The sequence below is a fragment of the Pristiophorus japonicus genome, unplaced genomic scaffold (genome assembly GCF_044704955.1).
Source record: "Pristiophorus japonicus isolate sPriJap1 unplaced genomic scaffold, sPriJap1.hap1 HAP1_SCAFFOLD_1603, whole genome shotgun sequence".
In the NCBI taxonomy this organism is placed as follows: domain Eukaryota; kingdom Metazoa; phylum Chordata; class Chondrichthyes; family Pristiophoridae; genus Pristiophorus; species Pristiophorus japonicus.
The window spans coordinates 25,816-45,887 of record NW_027251282.1 but is presented as its reverse complement, the minus strand read 5'-3'; the positions used below and the strand labels follow the sequence as shown (position 1 = coordinate 45,887).

Genomic DNA, 20,072 nt, shown 5'->3' with positions numbered 1-20,072 from the left:
TATCTGTGATTTGAATATATTCAATGAGCTAGCCTCAACTGCTTCCTTGGGCAGAGAATTCCACAGATTCACAACTCTCTGGGAGAAGAAATTCCTTCTCAATTCGGTTTTAAATTGGCTCCCCCGTATTTTGAGGCTGTGCCCCCTAGTTCTAGTCTCCCCTACCAGTGGAAACAACCTCTCTGCCTCTATCTTGTCTATCCCTTTCATTATTTTAAATGTTTCTATAAGATCACCCCTCATTCTTCTGAACTCCAACGAGTAAAGACCCAGTCTACTCAATCTATCATCATAAGGTAACCCTCTCATCTCCGGAATCAGCCTAGTGAATCGTCTCTGTACCCCTTCCAAAGCTAGTATATCCTTCCTTAAGTAAGGTGACCAAAACTGCACACAGTACTCCAGGTGCGGCCTTACCAATACCCTGTACAGTTGCAGCAGGACCTCTCTGCTTTTGTACTCCATCCCTCTCGCAATGAAGGCCAACATTCCATTCACCTTCCTGATTACCTGCTGCACCTGCAAACTAACTTTTTGGGATTCATGCACAAGGACCCCCAGGTCCCTCTGCACCGCAGCATGTTGTAATTTCTCCCCATTCAAATAATATTCCCTTTTACTGTTTTTTTCCCCAAGGTGGATGACTTCACATTTTCCGACATTGTATTCCATCTGCCAAACCTTAGCCCTTTCGCTTAACCTATCTAAATCTCTTTGCAGCCTCTCTGTGTCCTCTACACAACCCGCTTTCCCACTAATCTTTGTGTCATCTGCAAATTTTGTTCCACTACACTCTGTCCCCTCTTCCAGGTCATCTGTGCATAATGTAAACAGTTGTGGTCCCAGCACTGATCCCTGTGGCACACCACTAACCACCGATTTCCAACCCGAAAAGGACCCATTTATCCCGACTCTCTGCTCTCTGTTAGCCAGCCAATTCTCGATCCATGCTCATACATTTCCTCTGACTCCGCGTACCTTTATCTTCTGCAGTAACCTTTTGTGTGGCACCTTATCGAATGCCTTTTGGAAATCTAAATACACCACATCCATCGGTACACCTCTATCCACCATGCTCGTTATATCCTCAAAGAATTCCAGTAAATTAGTTACACGTGATTTCCCCTTCATGAATCCATGTTGCGTCTGTTTGATTGCACTATTCCTATCTAGATGTCCCGCTATTTCTTCCTTAATGATAGTTTCAAGCATTTTCCCCACTACAGATGTTAAACTAACCGGCCTATAGTTACCTGCCTTTTGCCTGCCCCCTTTTTTAAACAGAGGCATTACATTAGCTGCTTTCCAATCCGCTGGTAACCCCCAGAGTCCAGAGAATTTTGGTAGATTATAACGAATGCATCTGCTATAACTTCCGCCATCTCTTTTAATACCCTGGGATGCATTTCATCAGGACCAGGGGACTTGTCGACCTTGAGTCCCATTAGCTTGTCCAGCACGACCTCCCTAGTGATAGTGATTATCTCAAGGTCCTCCCTTCCCACATTCCCGTGACCAGTAATTTTTGGCATGGTTTTTGTGTCTTCCACTGTGAAGACTGAAGCAAAATAATTGTTTAAGTTCTCAGCCATTTCCACATTTCCCATTATTAAATCCCCTTTCTCATCTTCTATGGGACCAACATTTACTTTAGTCACTCTTTTCCATTTTATATATCGGTAAAAGCTTTTACTATCTGTTTTTATGTTTTGCACAAGTTTACTTTCGTAATCTATCTTCCCCTTCTTTATTACTTTCTTAGTCATTCTTTGCTGTCGTTTAAAATTTTCCCAATCTTCTAGTTTCCCACTAACCTTGGCCACCTTATATGCATCGGTTTTTAATTTGATACTCTCCTTTATTTCCTTGGTTATCCACGGCTGGTTATCCCTTCTCTTACCGCCCTTCTTTTTCACTGCAATATATTTTTGTTGAGCACTATGAAAGAGCTCCTTAAAAGTCCTCCACTGTTCCTCAATTGTGCCACTGTTTAGTCTGTGTTTCCAGTCCACTTTAGCCAACTCTGCCCTCATCCCACTGTAGTCCCCTTTGTTTAAGCATAGTACGCTCGTTTGAGACACTACTTCCTCACCCTCAATCTGTATTACAAATTCAACCATATTGTGATCACTCATTCCAAGAGGATCTTTCACTAGGAGATCGTTTATTATTCCTGTCTCATTACACAGGACCAGATCTAAGATAGCTTGCTCCCTTGTAGGCTCTGTAACATACTGTTCTGAGAAACAATCCCGTATGCATTCTATGAATTCCTCCTCAAGGGTATCCCGTGCGATTTGATTTGACCAATCGATATGTAGGTTAAAATCCCCCATGATTACTGCCGTTCCTTTTTCACATGCCTCCATTATTCCCTTGATTATTGTCCGCCCCACCGTGAAGTTATTATTTGGGGGCCTATAAACTGCGCCCACCAGTGACTTTTTCCCCTTACTATCTCTAATCTCCACCCACAATGATTCAACATTTTGTTCATTAGAGCCAATATCGTCTCTCACAACTGCCCTGATATCATCCTTTATTAACAGAGCTACCCCACCTCCTTTCCCTTCTTGTCTATCTTTCCGAATTGTCAGATACCCCTGTATGTTTAATTCCCAGTCTTGGCCACCCTGCAACCACGTTTCTGTAATGGCCACCAAATCATACCCATTTGTAATGATTTGTGCCGTCAGCTCATTTACTTTAATTCGAATGCTGCGTGCGTTTAAGTAGAGTGTTTTAATACTAGTTTTTAAACCATGATTTTTAGTTTTGACCCCTCCTGCATCACCTTTATATTCATACATATTGTCCCTTCCTATCACCTTGTGGTTTACACTTACCCCAGTGCTACTCTGCTCTGTTGCCTCCTGCCTTTTGCATTCTTTCTTGAGGTTCTGTTCATCTGAGCTCTCACCCACTCTAACTAGCTCAGAGCCCTCTCCTGGGTTCCCATCCCCCTGCCAAGCTAGTTTAAAGCCCTCCCAACCGTACTATCAAAACCACCCGCGAGAATATTGGTCCCGTCTCTGTTGAGGTGTAACCTGTCCGACTTGTACAGGTCTCACCTTCCCCAGATGCGGTCCCAATTGTTCAGGAAACTAAAGCCCTCCCTCCTACACCAACGGGAGAGTGGAGAGCACTAGTTCCAAATGTCACAGGACGGGAAAGTGGAAAGCACCAGTTCCAAATGTCACAGGACATGAAAGTGGAGAGCACCAGTTCCAACTGTCGCAGGAGAGAGAGTAAAGCTCCCTCTGCACTGTCCCATCAAACACTCCCAGGGCAGGTACAGCACGGGTTAGATACAGAGTAAAGCTCCCTCTACACTGTCCCATCACACACTCCCAGGGCAGGTACAGCACGGGGTTAGATACAGAGTAAAGCTCCCTCTACACTGTCCCATCAAACACTCCCAGGGCAGGTACAGCACGGGTTAGATACAGAGTAAAGCTCCCTCTACACTGTCCCATCACACACTCCCAGGGCAGGTACAGCACGGGGTTAGATACAGAGTAAAGCTCCCTCTACACTGTCCCATCACACACTCCCAGGGCAGGTACAGCATGGGGTTAGATACAGAGTAAAGCTCCCTCTACACTGTCCCATCAAACACTCCCAGGACAGGTACAGCACAGGGTTAGATACAGAGTAAAGCTCCCTCCCCCGACTGCCGTCCCCCACCCTGGGTTGAGAAGGGGGAGGGTGTCGGGACCAGGATCTCCCCGCCCCTCCCCTGCCCTTCCCCCTCTAGCGACACAGCGCGTGCTTCACGCCGGACGCCTGCGTGTTGCGGTACTCCCCGAAACCATTGTGGTGGGGCAGCGGGAGGTCGGCGAGGGGGGCAGGGGCCGGCCAGGGTCGCGGGGTCGTGACCCCGGGCGATGTCTGGTTCCACGGAAGCTCGGTCTCCGGGCTGGGCTTTCCGTTCTGTGAGGTGGGAACAAACAACATAGTGGTCAGGTCAGCGAAGTGCCCCGTTACCCCGCAACATCACCCCGGCCCCCATCACCGCCCCCCTCACCCACCTCCCTGCCAGCCCCTCCCCACCCCCCCTCACCCACCTCCCTGCCAGCCCCTCCCCACCCCCCCTCACCCACACGTCGCATCTGAAAGACAGCATTTCCAAAAGCGTTCCCTTAGTGCTGCCCCTCCGACAGTGCGGTGCTCCCTCAGTACCACCGCTCCGACAGTGCAGCACCCCCTCAGTACTGTGCCTCCGACAGTGCAGCACTCCCTCAGTACTGCCCCTCCAATAGTGTGGTGATCCCTCAGTACTGCCCCTCCGACAGTGCAGCGCTCCCTCAGTACTGCCCCTCCAATAGTGCAGCGCTCCCTCAGTACTGCCCCTCCAACAGTGCAGCGCTCCCTCAGTACTGCCCTTCCAACAGTGCGGCGCTCCCTCAGTACTGTCCCTCTGACAGTGCAGCGCTCCCTCAGTACTGCCCCTCCAATAGTGCAGCACTCCCTCAGTACTGTCCCTCTGACAGTGCGACATTCCCTCAGTACTGCCCCTCTGACAGTGCAGCGCTCCCTCAGTACTGCCCCTCCAACAGTGCAGCGCTCCCTCAGTACTGCCCCTCCAACAGTGCGGCGCTCCCTCAGTACTGCCCCTCCAACAGTGCAGCGCTCCCTCAGTACTGTCCCTCTGACAGTGCGACTTTCCCTCAGTACTGCCCCTCTGACAGTGCGACATTCCCTCAGTACTGTCCCTCTGACAGTGCGGCACTCCCTCAGTACTGCCCCTCTGACAGTGCGACATTCCCTCAGTACTGTCCCTCTGACAGTGCGGCACTCCCTCAGTACTGCCCCTCCGACAGTGCGACATTCCCTCAGTACTGTCCCTCTGACAGTGCGACATTCCCTCAGTACTGTCCCTCTGACAGTGCGACATTCCCTCAGTACTGTCCCTCTGACAGTGCGACATTCCCTCAGTACTGTCCCTCTGACAGTGCGGCACTCCCTCAGTACTGTCCCTCTGACAGTGCGGTACTCCCTCAGTACTGTCCCTCTGACAGTGCGGCACTCCCTCAGTACTGCCCCTCCGACAGTGCAGCACTCCCTCAGTACTGTCCCTCCGACAGTGCGGTGCTCCCTCAGTACTGTCCCTCTGACAGTGCGGCACTCCCTCAGTACTGCCCCTCCGGCAGTGCGGCACTCCCTCAGTACTGTCCCTCCGACAGTGCGGTGCTCCCTCAGTACTGTCCCTCTGACAGTGCAGCGCTCCCTCAGTACTGCCCCTCCGACAGTGCAGCGCTCCCTCAGTACTGCCCCTCCAACAGTGCGGCACTCCCTCAGTACTGTCCCTCTGACAGTGCGACATTCCCTCAGTACTGTCCCTCTGACAGTGCGGCACTCCCTCAGTACTGCCCCTCTGACAGTGCGACATTCCCTCAGTACTGTCCCTCTGACAGTGCGGCACTCCCTCAGTACTGCCCCTCCGACAGTGCGACATTCCCTCAGTACTGTCCCTCTGACAGTGCGATATTCCCTCAGTACTGTCCCTCTGACAGTGCGACATTCCCTCAGTACTGTCCCTCCGACAGTGCGGCACTCCCTCAGTACTGCACCTCCGACTGTGCGGCACTCCCTCAGTACTATCCCTCTGACAGTGCGGCACTCCCTCAGTACTGCCCCTCCGACAGTGCGGCGCTCCCTCAGTACTGCCCCTCCGACAGTGCGGCACTCCCTCAGTACTGTCCCTCTGACAGTGCGACATTCCCTCAGTACTGTCCCTCCGACAGTGCGGCACTCCCTCAGTACTGTCCCTCCGACAGTGCGACATTCCCTCAGTACTGTCCCTCCGACAGTGCGACATTCCCTCAGTACTGTCCCTCCGACAGTGCGACATTCCCTCAGTACTGTCCCTCGGACAGTGCGGCACTCCCTCAGTACTGCCCCTCCGGCAGTGCGGCACTCCCTCAGTACTGTCCCTCTGACAGTGCGGTGCTCCCTCAGTACTGTCCCTCTGACAGTGCAGCGCTCCCTCAGTACTGCCCCTCCGACAGTGCAGCGCTCCCTCAGTACTGCCCCTCCAACAGTGCGGCGCTCCCTCAGTACTGCCCCTCCAACAGTGCAGCGCTCCCTCAGTACTGTCCCTCTGACAGTGCGACATTCCCTCAGTACTGCCCCTCTGACAGTGCGACATTCCCTCAGTACTGTCCCTCTGACAGTGCGGCACTCCCTCAGTACTGCCCCTCTGACAGTGCGACATTCCCTCAGTACTGTCCCTCTGACAGTGCGGCACTCCCTCAGTACTGTCCCTCTGACAGTGCGACATTCCCTCAGTACTGTCCCTCTGACAGTGCGACATTCCCTCAGTACTGTCCCTCTGACAGTGCGGCACTCCCTCAGTACTGTCCCTCTGACAGTGCGGTACTCCCTCAGTACTGTCCCTCTGACAGTGCGGCACTCCCTCAGTACTGCCCCTCCGACAGTGCAGCACTCCCTCAGTACTGCCCCTCCGACAGTGCGACATTCCCTCAGTACTGTCCCTCTGACAGTGCGGCACTCCCTCAGTACTGCCCCTCCGACAGTGCGGCACTCCCTCAGTACTGCACCTCCAACTGTGCGGCACTCCCTCAGTACTATCCCTCTGACAGTGCGGCACTCCCTCAGTACTGCCCCTCCGACAGTGCGGCGCTCCCTCAGTACTGCCCCTCCGACAGTGCGGCACTCCCTCAGTACTGTCCCTCTGACAGTGTGGCACTCCCTCAGTACTGTCCCTCCGACAGTGCGACATTCCCTCAGTACTGTCCCTCCGACAGTGCGACATTCCCTCAGTACTGTCCCTCCGACAGTGCGACATTCCCTCAGTACTGTCCCTCTGACAGTGCGGCACTCCCTCAGTACTGCCCCTCCGGCAGTGCGGCACTCCCTCAGTACTGTCCCTCTGACAGTGCGGTGCTCCCTCAGTACTGTCCCTCTGACAGTGCAGCGCTCCCTCAGTACTGCCCCTCCAACAGTGCAGCGCTCCCTCAGTACTGTCCCTCTGACAGTGCGACATTCCCTCAGTACTGCCCCTCTGACAGTGCGACATTCCCTCAGTACTGTCCCTCTGACAGTGCGGCACTCCCTCAGTACTGCCCCTCTGACAGTGCGACATTCCCTCAGTACTGTCCCTCTGACAGTGCGGCACTCCCTCAGTACTGCCCCTCCGACAGTGCGACATTCCCTCAGTACTGTCCCTCTGACAGTGCGACATTCCCTCAGTACTGTCCCTCTGACAGTGCGGCACTCCCTCAGTACTGTCCCTCCGACAGTGCGACATTTCCTCAGTACTGTCCCTCCGACAGTGCGACATTCCCTCAGTACTGTCCCTCTGACAGTGCGGTGCTCCCTCAGTACTGTCCCTCTAACAGTGCAGCGCTCCCTCAGTACTGCCCCTCCGACAGTGCGGCACTCCCTCAGTACTGCCCCTCCGACAGTGCGGCACTCCCTCAGTACTGCCCCTCCGACAGTGCGGCGCTCCCTCAGTACTGCCCCTCCGACAGTGCGGCACTCCCTCAGTACTGCCCCTCCGACAGTGCGGCACTCCCTCAGTACTGTCCCTCTGACAGTGCGGCACTCCCTCAGTACTGTCCCTCCGACAGTGCGACATTCCCTCAGTACTGTCCCTCCGACAGTGCGACATTCCCTCAGTACTGTCCCTCTGACAGTGCGGCACTCCCTCAGTACTGCCCCTCCGGCAGTGCGGCACTCCCTCAGTACTGTCCCTCTGACAGTGCGGTGCTCCCTCAGTACTGTCCCTCTAACAGTGCAGCGCTCCCTCAGTACTGCCCCTCCGACAGTGCGGCACTCCCTCAGTACTGCCCCTCCGACAGTGCGGCACTCCCTCAGTACTGCCCCTCCGACAGTGCGGCGCTCCCTCAGTACTGTCCCTCTGACAGTGCGGCACTCCCTCAGTACTGCCCCTCCGACAGTGCGGCACTCCCTCAGTACTGTCCCTCTGACAGTGCGGCACTCCCTCAGTACTGCCCCTCCGACAGTGCGGCACTCCCTCAGTACTGTCCCTCTGACAGTGCGGCACTCCCTCAGTACTGTCCCTCTGACGGTGCGGCACTCCCTCAGTACTGTCCCTCTGACAGTGCGGCACTCCCTCAGTACTGTCCCTCTGACGGTGCGGCACTCCCTCAGTACTGTCCCTCTGACAGTGCGGCACTCCCTCAGTACTGCCCCTCCGACAGTGCGGCACTCCCTCAGTACTGTCCCTCTGACAGTGCGGCACTCCCTCAGTACTGTCCCTCTGACAGTGCGGCACTCCCTCAGTACTGCCCCTCCGACAGTGCGGCACTCCCTCAGGACTCACCACGGTGCTGGTGCCGTTGCCCGTAGCGATTGAGAAGAGCTCGGTGAAGTTGGGCACAGAGTCCCCGGTGAAGTTGGCGTTGCCGTAGATGTGGTGCGGGAACTTCTCGAAGCTGGAATCGGTGGTGCCGATCTGCGAGGTGCGAACGTGGTACGGGAAGTTCTTGTTGGCTGCCGACGGCCGAGTGATCACCTGCCGGAGGGCAAAGATACCGGGCAATGGGGTTTAGAAGCAGGGCCTGGCTCAGAAAAGGCCCAGGCTCCACTCTCGGCCTGTGCTGGGTTAGCCTGGTCTCACACCCGGTGTGGGACTGAGCCCCCCACACACTGTAGGGCCTGTGCACACTATAGAATAAGGACGATATTACTCTTTTACTGCTGGTAATACTTATGTCGAGGAACCAACTAGAGAGCTGGCTATCCTAGACTGGGTGATGTGTGATGAGAAGGGACTAATTAGCAATCTTGTTGTGTGAGGCCCCTTGGGGAAGAGTGACCATAATGTGGTAGAATTCTTTATTAAGATGGAGAGTGACAAAGTTAATTCAGAGACTAGGGTCCTGAACTTAAGGAAAGGTAACTTCGATGGTATGAAACGTGAATTGGCTAGAATAGACTGGCGAGTGATACTTAAAGGGTTGACAGTGGATAGGCAATGACAAACATTTAAAGATCACATGAATCAACTTCAACAGTTGTACATCCCTGTCTGGAGTAAAAATAAAACATGGAAGGTGACTCAACCGTGGCTAACAAGGGAAATTAAGGATAGTGTTCAATCCAAGGAAGAGGCACATAAATTGGCCAGAAAAAGCAGCAAACCTGAGGACTGGGTGAATTTTGTAATACAGCAGAGGAGGACAAAGGGTTTAATTAAGAGGGGGAAAATAGAGTACGAGAGGAAGCTTGCTGGGAACATAAAAACTGACTGCAAAAGCTTCTATTGATATGTGAAGAGAAAAAGATTAGTGAAGACAAACGTAGGTCCCTTGCAGTCAGATTCAGGTGAATTTACAATGGGGAACAAAGAAATGGCAGACCAATTGAACAAATACTTTGGTTCTGTCTTCACGAAGGAAGATACAAATAACCTTCCGGAAATACTAGGGGACAGTGGGTCTAGTGAGAAGGAGGAACTGAAGGAAATCCTTATTAGACGGGAAATTGTGTTAGGGAAATTGATGGGATTGAAGGCCGATAAATCCTTGGGGCCTGATAGTCTACATCCCAGAGTACTTAAGGAATTAGCCCTAGAAATAGTGGATGCATTGGTGATCATTTTCCAAAAGTCTATCGACTCTGGATCAGTTCATATGGACTGGAGAGTAGCTAATGTAACACCACTTTTTAAGAAAGGAGGGAGAGAGAAAATGGGTAATTATAGACCAGTTAGCCTGACATCAGTAGTGGGGAAAATGTTGGAATCAATTATTAAAGATGAAACAGCAGCACATTTGGAAAGCTGTGACAGGATCGGTCCAAGTCAGCATGGATTTATGAAAGGGAAATCCTGCTTGACAAATCTTCTAGAATTTTTTGAGGATATAACTAGTAGAGTGGACAAGGGAGAACCAGTGGATGTGGTGCATTTGGACTTTCAAAAGGCTTTTGACAAGATCCCACACAAGAGATTGGTGTGCAAAATTAAAACGCACGGTATTGGGGGTAATGTACTGACGTGGATAGAAAACTGGTTGACAGACAGGAAGCAGGGAGTCGGGATAAATGGGTCCTTTTCATAGTGGGGTGCCGCAGGGCTCAGTGCTGGGACCCCAGCTATTTACATAGAAACATAGAAAATAGGTGCAGGAGTAGGCCATTCGGCCCTTCTAGCCTGCACCGCCATTCAATGAGTTCATGGCTGAACATGCAACTTCAGTACCCCATTCCTGCTTTCTCACCATACCCCTTGATTCCCCCGAGTAGTAAGGACTTCATCTAACTCCTTTTTGAAAATATTTAGTGAATTGTGAATATATTTAGTGAATTGTGAATATATTTAGTGAATTGACAATTTACAATATACATTAATGATTTGGATGAGGGAATTGAGTGTAATATCTCAAGTTTGCAGATGACACTAAGCTGGGTGGCGGTGTGAGCTGTGAGGAGGACGCTAAGAGGCTGCAGGATGACTTGGACAGGTTAGGTGAGTGGGCAAATGCATAGCAGATGCAGTATAATGTGGATAAATGTGAAGTTATCCACTTTGGTGGCAAAAACACGAAGGCAGAATATTATCTGAATGGTGGCAGATTAGGAAAAGGGGAGCTGCAACGAGACCTGGGTGTCACGGTACATCAGTCATTGAAAGTTGGCATACAGGTGCAGCAGGCAGTGAAGGCGGCAAATGGTATGTTGGCCTTCATAGCGAGAGGATTTGAGTATAGGAGCAGGGAGGTCTTACTGCAGTTGTACAGGGCCTTGGTGAGGCCTCACTTGGAATATTGTGTTCAGTTTTGGTCTCCTAATCTGAGGAAGGACGTTCTTGCTATTGAGGGAGTGCAGCGAAGGTTCACCAGACTGATTCCCGGGATGGCGGGACTATCATATGAGGAGAGACTGGATCGACTGTTCCTGTATTCACTGGAGTTTAGAAGGATGAGAGAGGATCTCATAGAAACATATAAAATTCTGATGGGATTGGACAGGTTAGATGCAGGAAGAATGTTCCCAATGTTGTGGAAGTCCAGAACCAGGGGTCACAGTCTAAGGATAAGGGGTAAGCCATTTAGGACCGAGATGAGGAGAAACTTCTTCACTCAGAGAGTGGTTAATTCTCTGTGGAATCCCCTACCGCAGAGAATTGTTGATGACAGTTCATTGGTATATTCAAGAGGGAGTTAGATATGGCCCTTATGGCTAAAGGGATCAAGAGGTATGGAGAGAAAGCAGGAAAGGGGTACTGAGGTGAATGATCAGCCATGATCGTACTGAATGGCGGTGCAGGCTCCAAGGGCCGAATGGCCTACTCCTGCACCTATTTTCTATGTTTCTATGTTATATAAGAAGCAGTTGCAGTACTCATACTAGCAATTAATCCAAATCCCCTGCTCTTTCCCCATAGCCCTGCAAAAATTGTCCTTATTTACTCTGTCCAGACCCCTCATGATTTTGAGCACCTCGATCAAATCTCCCCTTAACCCTCTCTGCTCCAAGGAGAACAACCCCAGCTTCTCCAGTCTGTCCACAGAACTGAAGTCTCACATCCCTGGGACCATTCTGGTAAACCTTGCTCTGCACCCTCTCTAATCCCTTCACATACTCCCTAAAGTGAGGTGCCCAGAACTGAACACGATACTCCAGCTGGGGCTGAACCAGTGTTTTATACAGGTTCAGGAAAACGTCCTGGCTTTTGTACTCGATGGCTCTATTTATAAAGTCAGGGTCCCATAGCTTTTTTTTTTTAAAAACAGCCTTCTCAACCGGTCCTGGTCACCTTCAAAGATTTGTGTACAAACACCCCGGGTCTCTCTCTTCCTGCACCCCTTGAAAATTGGACCCTTTCGTTTATATCGCCTCTCCTCATTCTTTCGACCAAAATGTGTCACTTCGCACAACTCTGCGTTAAATTTCATCCATCATGTGCTGCCCATTTCACCAGCCTGTGTCCTCCTGAAGCCTGTTCGTGTCCCCCTCGCTAGTTACTACGCTTCGGAGTCACGTGTCGTCTGCACACTTTGAAATGATGTCCCCAATACCCGAGAGCAGGTCATGAATGTGTATCAGAAGGAGGAGGGGTCCCAACACTGACCCCTGGGGGGGGGGGGAACACTCCCTCCAGCCTGATAAACAACCGGTCACTACCACTCCCTGTATCTGTCCCTCCGCCAATTCTCTATCCACATTGTCACTGCCCCTTTAATCATTCAAGTCCCTTTAATTGTGCTGACAAGTCTATTATTACATAGAATTACATCGAGTGTACAGCCCATTGGGCCCCAGCGCTCCGTGCTGGGGTTCATGTTCCACACCAGCCCCCTCCCTCCCCTCTCCATCTCACCATCTCCTTCTATTCCTTTCACCCTCATGTCTTTATCCAGCTTCCCCATCGATACTATTCCCCTCAACCCCTCCCTGTGGGAGCGAGTGCCACATTCTCACCTCTCTCTGGGTGAAGAACGTTCTCCTGAATTCCCCGTTGGATTTATTACTGACTGTCGTATATCGATGGCCCCTAGTTCTGGGCTCCCCCACACAAGTGGGAACATCTCCCCGATCGAACACCCTTTCATAATTTGAAAGACCTCTATCGGGTCACACATCAGCCGTCCCTTTTCCAGCCTCTTCAACCTTTCCCCAAAGTTCTAACCTCCCATTCCTGCTATCAACCTGGGAATAACCTCAAAATCAAAGCCAGCCCCTTCAGGAAAGTCCTGCATCTGCATTTACATAGCGACTTTCACCACCACCGGATGTCTCAAAGCGCTTCATAGCCAATGAAGTACTTTTGGGGTGTAGTCACTGTTTGTAATGTGGGAAACACGGGAGGAGAGAAGCTAGGGAACAGTTCTTCACACAAAGGGCTGTGGAAGTGAGGACTGCTCTCCCAGAATGCAGTGGATGCTCGGTGTAAATCTGTGGGCAATAAATGATTTTTCTAGTCAACTGTACAAAAGGATATGGAGCCAAGGCGCGTAAATGGAGTGAGGTCACAGATCAGGCACGATCTCATTGAATGATGGAACAGGCTCGAGGGGCTGACTGGGCCTCCTCCTGTTCCTGTGTAACAGACTCGAGGGGCTGACTGGGCCTCCTCCTGTTCCTGTGTAACAGACTCGAGGGGCTGACTGGGCCTCCTCCTGTTCCTGTGTAACAGACTCGAGGGGCTGAATGGGCCTCCTCCTGTTCCTGTGTAACAGACTCGAGGGGCTGAATGGGCCTCCTCCTGTTCCTGTGCAACAGGCTCGAGGGGCTGAATGGGCCTCCTCCTGTTCCTGTGTAACAGGCTCGAGGGGCTGAATGGACCTCCTCCTGTTCCTACACTCCTGCGTGTGGCACTTTGTCAAACGTATTTTGAAAGCCCAGATACACACCATGAACCACATGGCCCTCACCCACAGGGCGGAGCTTGTTTGGTGCAGCGGAAGTTTTTAACTCCTCGAGCGCAGGAATGAAACTGTTGCTCCGCGAGTCCGAGACTCCACCCCCTTCCCGCCGACAGTCAGAGTCTCCGTCCCTTCCCGCCCACAGTCGCAGGCCCCGCCCCTTCCCGCCCACAGTCGCAGGCCCCACCCCTTCTCGCCCAGTCGCAGGCCCCGCCCCTTCCCACCCACAGTCGCAAGCTCCGCCCCCACCCAGTCAGTCTCCGCCCCTTCCCGCCCACGGTCGCAGGCTCCGCCCCCGCCCCGACCACACTCACCAAGAAGACAGCGTGTGCGTAGAGACAGATCCCCAGCTGCATCCCGTTGACAACCTTCTCCCGCACCCACTTGGGAATGCCGAAATTGGCGATCAGCGCGGTGACCGGGACAGCGAAGAACCTGGAGGGGAGGAGTCAGAAACAAGGGCTTTACCGCGGGGAATCGGACAGCGCCGAGCGAGGCCATTCGGCCCATCCATCCCGTGCCCGCGCGCTGAGGGAGCGACCCAGTTAGTCCTACTACCACCCCCCCCCCACCCCTCCCCTCGTTCCTGCATCCCTCGCCCCTTCCAGTATTCATCCAGTTTCCTTTTGAAAGTCACGACTGAATCTGCTGGGCACCACACTGACCCCCCCCCCCATGATCTCGGAGCGAGGTTACCCTGACCCACCCCCCCCCCCCCCCCCCGTGACACCAGAACGAGGTTACTGAGCGACACTGACCCTGCCTTCCCCGTGACCCTGTGACCTCGGAGTGAGGCTACTGAGTAACCCTGACCACCCCGTCCCGTGACCCTGGTTACCGAGCGATGCTGACCCCGTGATCTCAGTTACCGAGCGACGCTGATCCCGTGACCCTGGTTACCGAGCGACGCTGACCCCGTGACCCCGGTTACCGAGCGACGCTGACCCCGTGACCCCGGTTACGGAGCGACGCTGATCCCATGACCTCAGTTACCGAGCGACGCTGACCCCGTGACCCCGGTTACCGAGCAACGCTGACCCCGTGACCCCGGTTACCGAGCGACGCTGACCCCGTGACCCCGGTTACCGAGCGACGTTGACCCCGGTTACCGAGTGACACTGACTGCGTGACCACAGTTACCGAGCGACGCTGATCCCGTGACCCCGGTTGGTGAGCGACGCTAACACCGTGACCTCAGTTACCGAGCGATGCTGACCTCGTGACCACAGTTACCGAGCGACGCTGATCCCGTGACCCCGGTTACCGAGCGACGCTGACCCCGTGACCTCAGTTACCGAGCGATGCTGACCTCGTGACCTCAGTTACCGAGCGACGCTGACCCCGTGACCTCGGAGCTGGGTTGCGCGGTTACTGCTGTTGGTCAGGAGGCGAGTGAGATTCCTGGGATGAGGAGTATGGATGGTTCAATGGGGCTCAGGTCCCACACAATCCCCAGGATTAGCAGCTTTGGTGAACCCAGAAACACCTGGATTGTAAAAACCAAAACCGTCTTCGATGTGTTCAAGAAATCAACAGAGGGCAGCCATCTTTATTGTGTGTGTGTGCGTGTCCGTGTTACTCTGGCCCTCCCCGCGGGCGTGGGCTGACCCTGACTCTGACGGTGATGAGCGAGGGTACGTACCAGATTGTGTAGGCTGCGAAGAAGGGGATGTAAAAGGTCTGTTTCTCCGGATAGTGTTTCAGTGTGGTGTACACCGCGTAGGAGAACCAGACGTAGGCCACAAACTGCAGCACCATCAGCCCGTAGCCCACTGGGGACTCAAAGGTGTAGAGCACCTGGCCTGGGTCAAAAAACTGGGGGAGAAACACAGCAAGTTAACAACTGGTGGGGGGAGAGAGAGAGGGAGAGCGCGGGGGAGAGAGAGAGAGAGGGAGAGAGAGAGAGAGGGAGAGCGCGGGGGAGAGAGAGAGAGGGAGGGAGAGGGAGAGAGAGCGCGGGGGAGAGAGAGAGAAAGAGAGGGAGAGAGAGAGCGAGGCAGAGCGCGGGGGAGAGAGAGGGAGAGCGCGGGGGAGAGAGAGAGAGGGAGAGCGTGGGGGAGAGAGAGGGAGGAAGAGCGCGGGAGAGAGAGGGAGAGCGCGGGGGAGAGAGAGAGAGAGAGGGAGAGAGAGAGGGAGAGAGAGAGGGAGAGAGAGAGAGAGGGAGAGCGCGGGGGAGAGAGAGAGAGGGAGAGCGCGGGGGAGAGAGAGAGGGAGAGAGAGAGTGAGAGCGCGGGGGAGAGAGAGAGAGAGAGGGAGAGCGTGGGGGAGAGAGAGGGAGGAAGAGCGCCGGGAGAGAGAGGGAGAGCGCGGGGGAGAGAGAGAGAGAGAGGGAGAGAGAGAGGGAGAGCGCGGGGAGAGAGAGAGAGGGAGAGCGCGGGGGAGAGAGAGAGAGGGAGAGCGCGGGAGAGAGAGAGAGGGAGAGCGCGGGGGAGAGAGAGAGAGAGAGGGAGGAGAGCGCGGGGGAGAGAGAGAGAGAGAGAGAGAGAGCGCGGGGGAGAGAGAGAGGGGGAGAGCGCGGGGGAGAGAGAGAGGGGGAGAGCGCGGGGGAGAGAGAGAGAGAGAGGGAGAGCGCGGGAGAGAGAGAGAGAGGGAGAGCGCGGGGGAGAGAGAGAGAGGAGAGAGAGAGTGAGAGCGCGGGGGAGAGAGAGAGAGAGAGAGAGAGAGCGCGGAGAGAGAGAGAGAGAGGGAGAGCGCGGAGAGAGAGAGAGAGGGAGAGCGCGGAGGAGAGAGAGCGCGTGGGGGAGAGCACGGGGGGGAGAGAGAGAGAGAGAGAGCGCGGGAGAGAGAGAGAGAGAGAGAACGCGGGGGGGGAGAGAGAGGGCGAGACCGCGGGGGAGAGAGCGAGCGACGGGGAGAGAGCGAGCGAGGGGGAGAGAGCGAGCGAGGGGGAGAGAGCGAGCGAGGGGAGAGAGAGCGAGCGAGGGGGAGAGAGCGAGCGAGGGGGAGAGAGCGAGCGAGGGGGAGAGAGCGAGCGAGGGGGAGAGAGCGAGGGGGGGAGAGAGCGAGGGGGGAGAGAGCGAGGGGGGGGGGAAGAGAGCGAGGGGGGGAGAGAGCGAGGGGGGGGAGAGAGGCGAGTTGGAGAGAGGGGGAGAGTGGCGAGAGTGAGAGAGAGAGTGAGAGAGTGTGAGTCAGAGAGAGAATTTGAGTGAGAGAGGTAGAATGGTACAGTGTAAGTCAGAAATCGAGGGAGGGGAGAGGGGAGGTAGAGAGAGTGAGGGATTGAGGGATTGAGAGAATGGAGAGAGGGAAAAGAAAAGAAAGACTTGTATTTATATCGTGCCATTCACGGCCACAGACGTCTGAAAACTCTTTACAACCAAGGGAGAGAGAGATAAGGGAGAGAGAGATCAGGGAAAGAGGAAAGAAAGAGAGAAAGAAAAAACAGAGCGAGATTCTGAGACAAAGCTCCATTATTCTGCCAGCTGGAAGCAGGGATTGACACGGCAGTGAAGTCCCACAGTTGAATAGCCCCCAGACACGGACACACTGGAGGGGTCCCTGGACGGAGTTCAGGACCAGGAACCCTGGCTCGTTCTCCCCATCTTCACTGCGGACCAAGTTAACAACATTCCCCCCTCCCCCAGCCACCCCCGCCACTATCCACCGCCCCACCGTGACTGAGATCAGGCTCACTCAGCACAGGCCGGGGCCGGAGCCTTGGCCTTTCCTACTCTGTGTGTGTGTGTGTGTGTGTGTGTGTGCGTGCGTGCGTGTGTGTGCGTGGGGGTTCAGTCCCACACCGGGTGTGAGATCAGGCTTATTCAGCACTAGGCCGAGATTGGAGCCTGGACCTTTCCTGCTCTGGGTGTGTGCAGGGGCAGGGGGGGGAGGGGTCAGTCCTACACCGGGTGTGAGATCAGGCTCACTCAGCACTAGGCCGAGATTGGAGCCTGGGCCTTTCCTGCTCTGGGTGTGTGCAGGGGGACGGGGGGGGCTCAGTCCTACACCGGGTGTGAGATCAGGCTTATTCAGCACTAGGCCGAGATTGGAGCCTGGACCTTTCCTGCTCTGGGAGTGTGCAGGGGTGGGGTGCTCAGTCCCACACCGGGTGTGAGATCAGGCTTATTCAGCACTCGGCCGAGATTGGAGCCTGGGCCTTTCCTGCTCTGGGTGTGTGCAGGGGGACGGGGGGGGGTCTCAGTCCTACACCGGGTGTGAGATCAGGCTTATTCAGCACTAGGCCGAGATTGGAGCCTGGACCTTTCCTGCTCTGGGAGTGTGCAGGGGTGGGGTGCTCAGTCCCACACCGGGTGTGAGATCAGGCTTATTCAGCACTAGGCCGAGATTGAAGCCTGGACCTTTCCTGGTCTGGGTGTGTGTGTGTGTGCAGGGGGGTGGGGAGGGGGCTCAGTCCCACACCGGGTGTGAGATCAGGCTCACTCAGCACTAGGCCGAGATTGGAGCCTTGCCTTTCCTGCTCTGGGTGTGGGGCTCAGTACAGGTACGATCAGGACCTTGAGCAACGTCAGACCCCTTGGTGCTTGTGGTCGGTGTCTCGGTGCGTGCTCTCCACCCTGCCCTCCGTCTCCCCGGCAACTGCTGCTGGCAGGACTACCTTGCCCGCCACGCTCACCTCCGCCTCGTAGATGAAGAGGATGATGTGGGTGATGCTGTAGAGCGTCATGTAAACACTGAGCTTGACTGATCCACTGTGGCTGATCCGACCTCTGAGGGGGGAGAATGACACGGTGTCGGAGAATGCATCATCTTATCGGTTCAAACAGCACCTTTAACACAGTAAAACGTCCCAAGGCCCTCCACAGGAGCGTTATCAAACAAAAACTATACCGAGCCATTAGAGGAGATATTAGAGTAGGGAGCTTGGTCAAAGAGATAGGGCTAGACTTTCCACTATGGTAGCTATCGCCCCACAAATGGCCGACATTTCTAGCCTTAGTGCTTTTTTTATTTTTCAGGATCGCTGGAATATCGCCCAGTTTAAAAACCACTAGTTTCGCCTTTTTAATTTGGGCGATAGCATTAGCGATGGGCAACGGGCCTTAAGCGATGGGAAGTGGGCCTTGGGCGATGGGGTACAGGCCTTGGGCGATGGGGAGTGGGCCTTGGGCGATGGGGTACTGGCCTTGGGCGATGGGGAGTGGGCCTTGGGCGATGGGGAGTGGGCCTTGGGCGATGGGGAGTGGGCCTTGGGCGATGGGGAGTGGGCCTTGGGCGATGGGGAGTGGGCCTTGGGCGATGGGGAGTGGGCCTTCCTCTCAACCACTCCCTGTGGCAACGAGTTCCACATTCCAACCCCTCTCTGGGTAAAGAACCTGCTCCTGAATTCCCCATTGGATTTATTACTGACTATCTTATATTTATTTATATTTTATATTTATGACCCCGTCTGCCTATGTCAGAAGTTTGTGGGTTCAAATCGCACTTCAGAGATGTGAGCACATAAATCCAGGCCCATATTCCCAGGGACAGTACTGAGGGAGTGCCGTACTGTCGGAGGGGCAGTGCTGAGGGAGCGCCGCACTGTCGGAGGGGCAGTACTGAGGGAGTGCCGTACTGTCGGAGGGGCAGTACTGAGGGAGTGCCGCACTGTCGGAGGGGCAGTACTGAGGGATCGCCGCACTGTCGGAGGGGCAGTACTGAGGGAGCGCCATACTGTCGGAGGGGCAGTACTGAGGGAGCGCTGTACTGTCGGAGGGGCAGTACTGAGGGAGTGCCGCACTGTCGGAGGGGCAGTACTGAGGGAGCGCTGCACTGTCGGAGTGGCAGTACTGAGGGAGCGCCACACTGTGGGAGGGGCAGTACTGAGGGAGCGCCGCACTGTCGGAGGGGCAGTACTGAGGGAGTGCTGCACTGTCGGAGGGGCAGTACTGAGGGAGCGCCGCACTGTCGGAGGGGCAGTACTGAGGGAGTGCCGCACTGTCAGAGGAGCAGTACTGAGGGAGTACTGCACGGTCGGAGGGGCAGTGCTGAGGGAGCCCTGCACTGTCGGAGGGGCAGTACTGAGGGAGTGCCGCACTGTCTGAGTTACCGACTTTGGGATGAGACATTAAACCGAGGACCCGTCTGTCCTCTCAGGCGATCGTAAACAATCCCACGGCACTATTTCCTGCTTGTCCAATATTTATCCCTCAATCAACATCACTAAAAACAGATTATCCGCTGATTGTCACATTGCTGTGTGTGGGAGCTTGCTGTGCACAAATTGGCTGCCCGTTTCCCACAATACAGCAGTGCCTGCACCTCATTGGTTGTGGGGCACTTTGGGCCGTCCTGAGGTGGCGAAAGTCGCTGCCCCTCCCCCGCTCACAGCAGGAGACCCCCCCCCCCCGGGTTACCCACGGCAATACGCCTCAGTACCTGGTGACGGTGAAGCCCTTCCCCAACAGGATCAGCATCAGCAGGAAGATCAGGAAGCTCAGGGAGAAGAGTAACTTCGCTGGAGGGAAAACGGGAAGGTCAGAGAGAGAGAGAGAATCCAGCTCCAGGTAACAGCACACAATCCCCCCTCATCCCCTCCCTCCCCCCCGAATCCCCTCTCCTCCCGAGTTCCCTCCCCCTCATCCCCTCCCCTCGCCCCCCCCCTCATCCCCTCCCGCCCCCCAACCCCCGAGTCCCCTCTCTCCCCCTCCCCTCTCCCCGAGCCCCCTCCCCCCCCGTCCCCTCTCCCCGAGTCCCCTCCCCCCTCTCCCCCGTCCCCTCTCCCCCTCCCCTCTCCCCGAGTCCCCTCCCCCCTCCCCCTCCCCTCTCCCTGAG

The 20,072-nt window shown here is 54.9% G+C and overlaps 1 protein-coding gene across 1 annotated transcript in view; it reads right to left on the bottom strand.

Moving 5' to 3' along the window:
- Nucleotides 1-3,753: 3,753 nt before the first annotated feature.
- Nucleotides 3,754-20,072, bottom strand: part of tmem145 (transmembrane protein 145) — a gene marked incomplete at its 5' end in the record, with an annotated part of 41,263 nt that continues 24,944 nt past the window's right edge. The window contains 4 exons of the mRNA XM_070870696.1: nt 3,754-3,933; nt 8,312-8,503; nt 13,673-13,793; nt 15,001-15,173. Coding sequence (XP_070726797.1) covers nt 3,754-3,933; nt 8,312-8,503; nt 13,673-13,793; nt 15,001-15,173 — 666 coding nt within the window. The remainder of the gene's footprint in view (nt 3,934-8,311; nt 8,504-13,672; nt 13,794-15,000; nt 15,174-20,072) is intronic.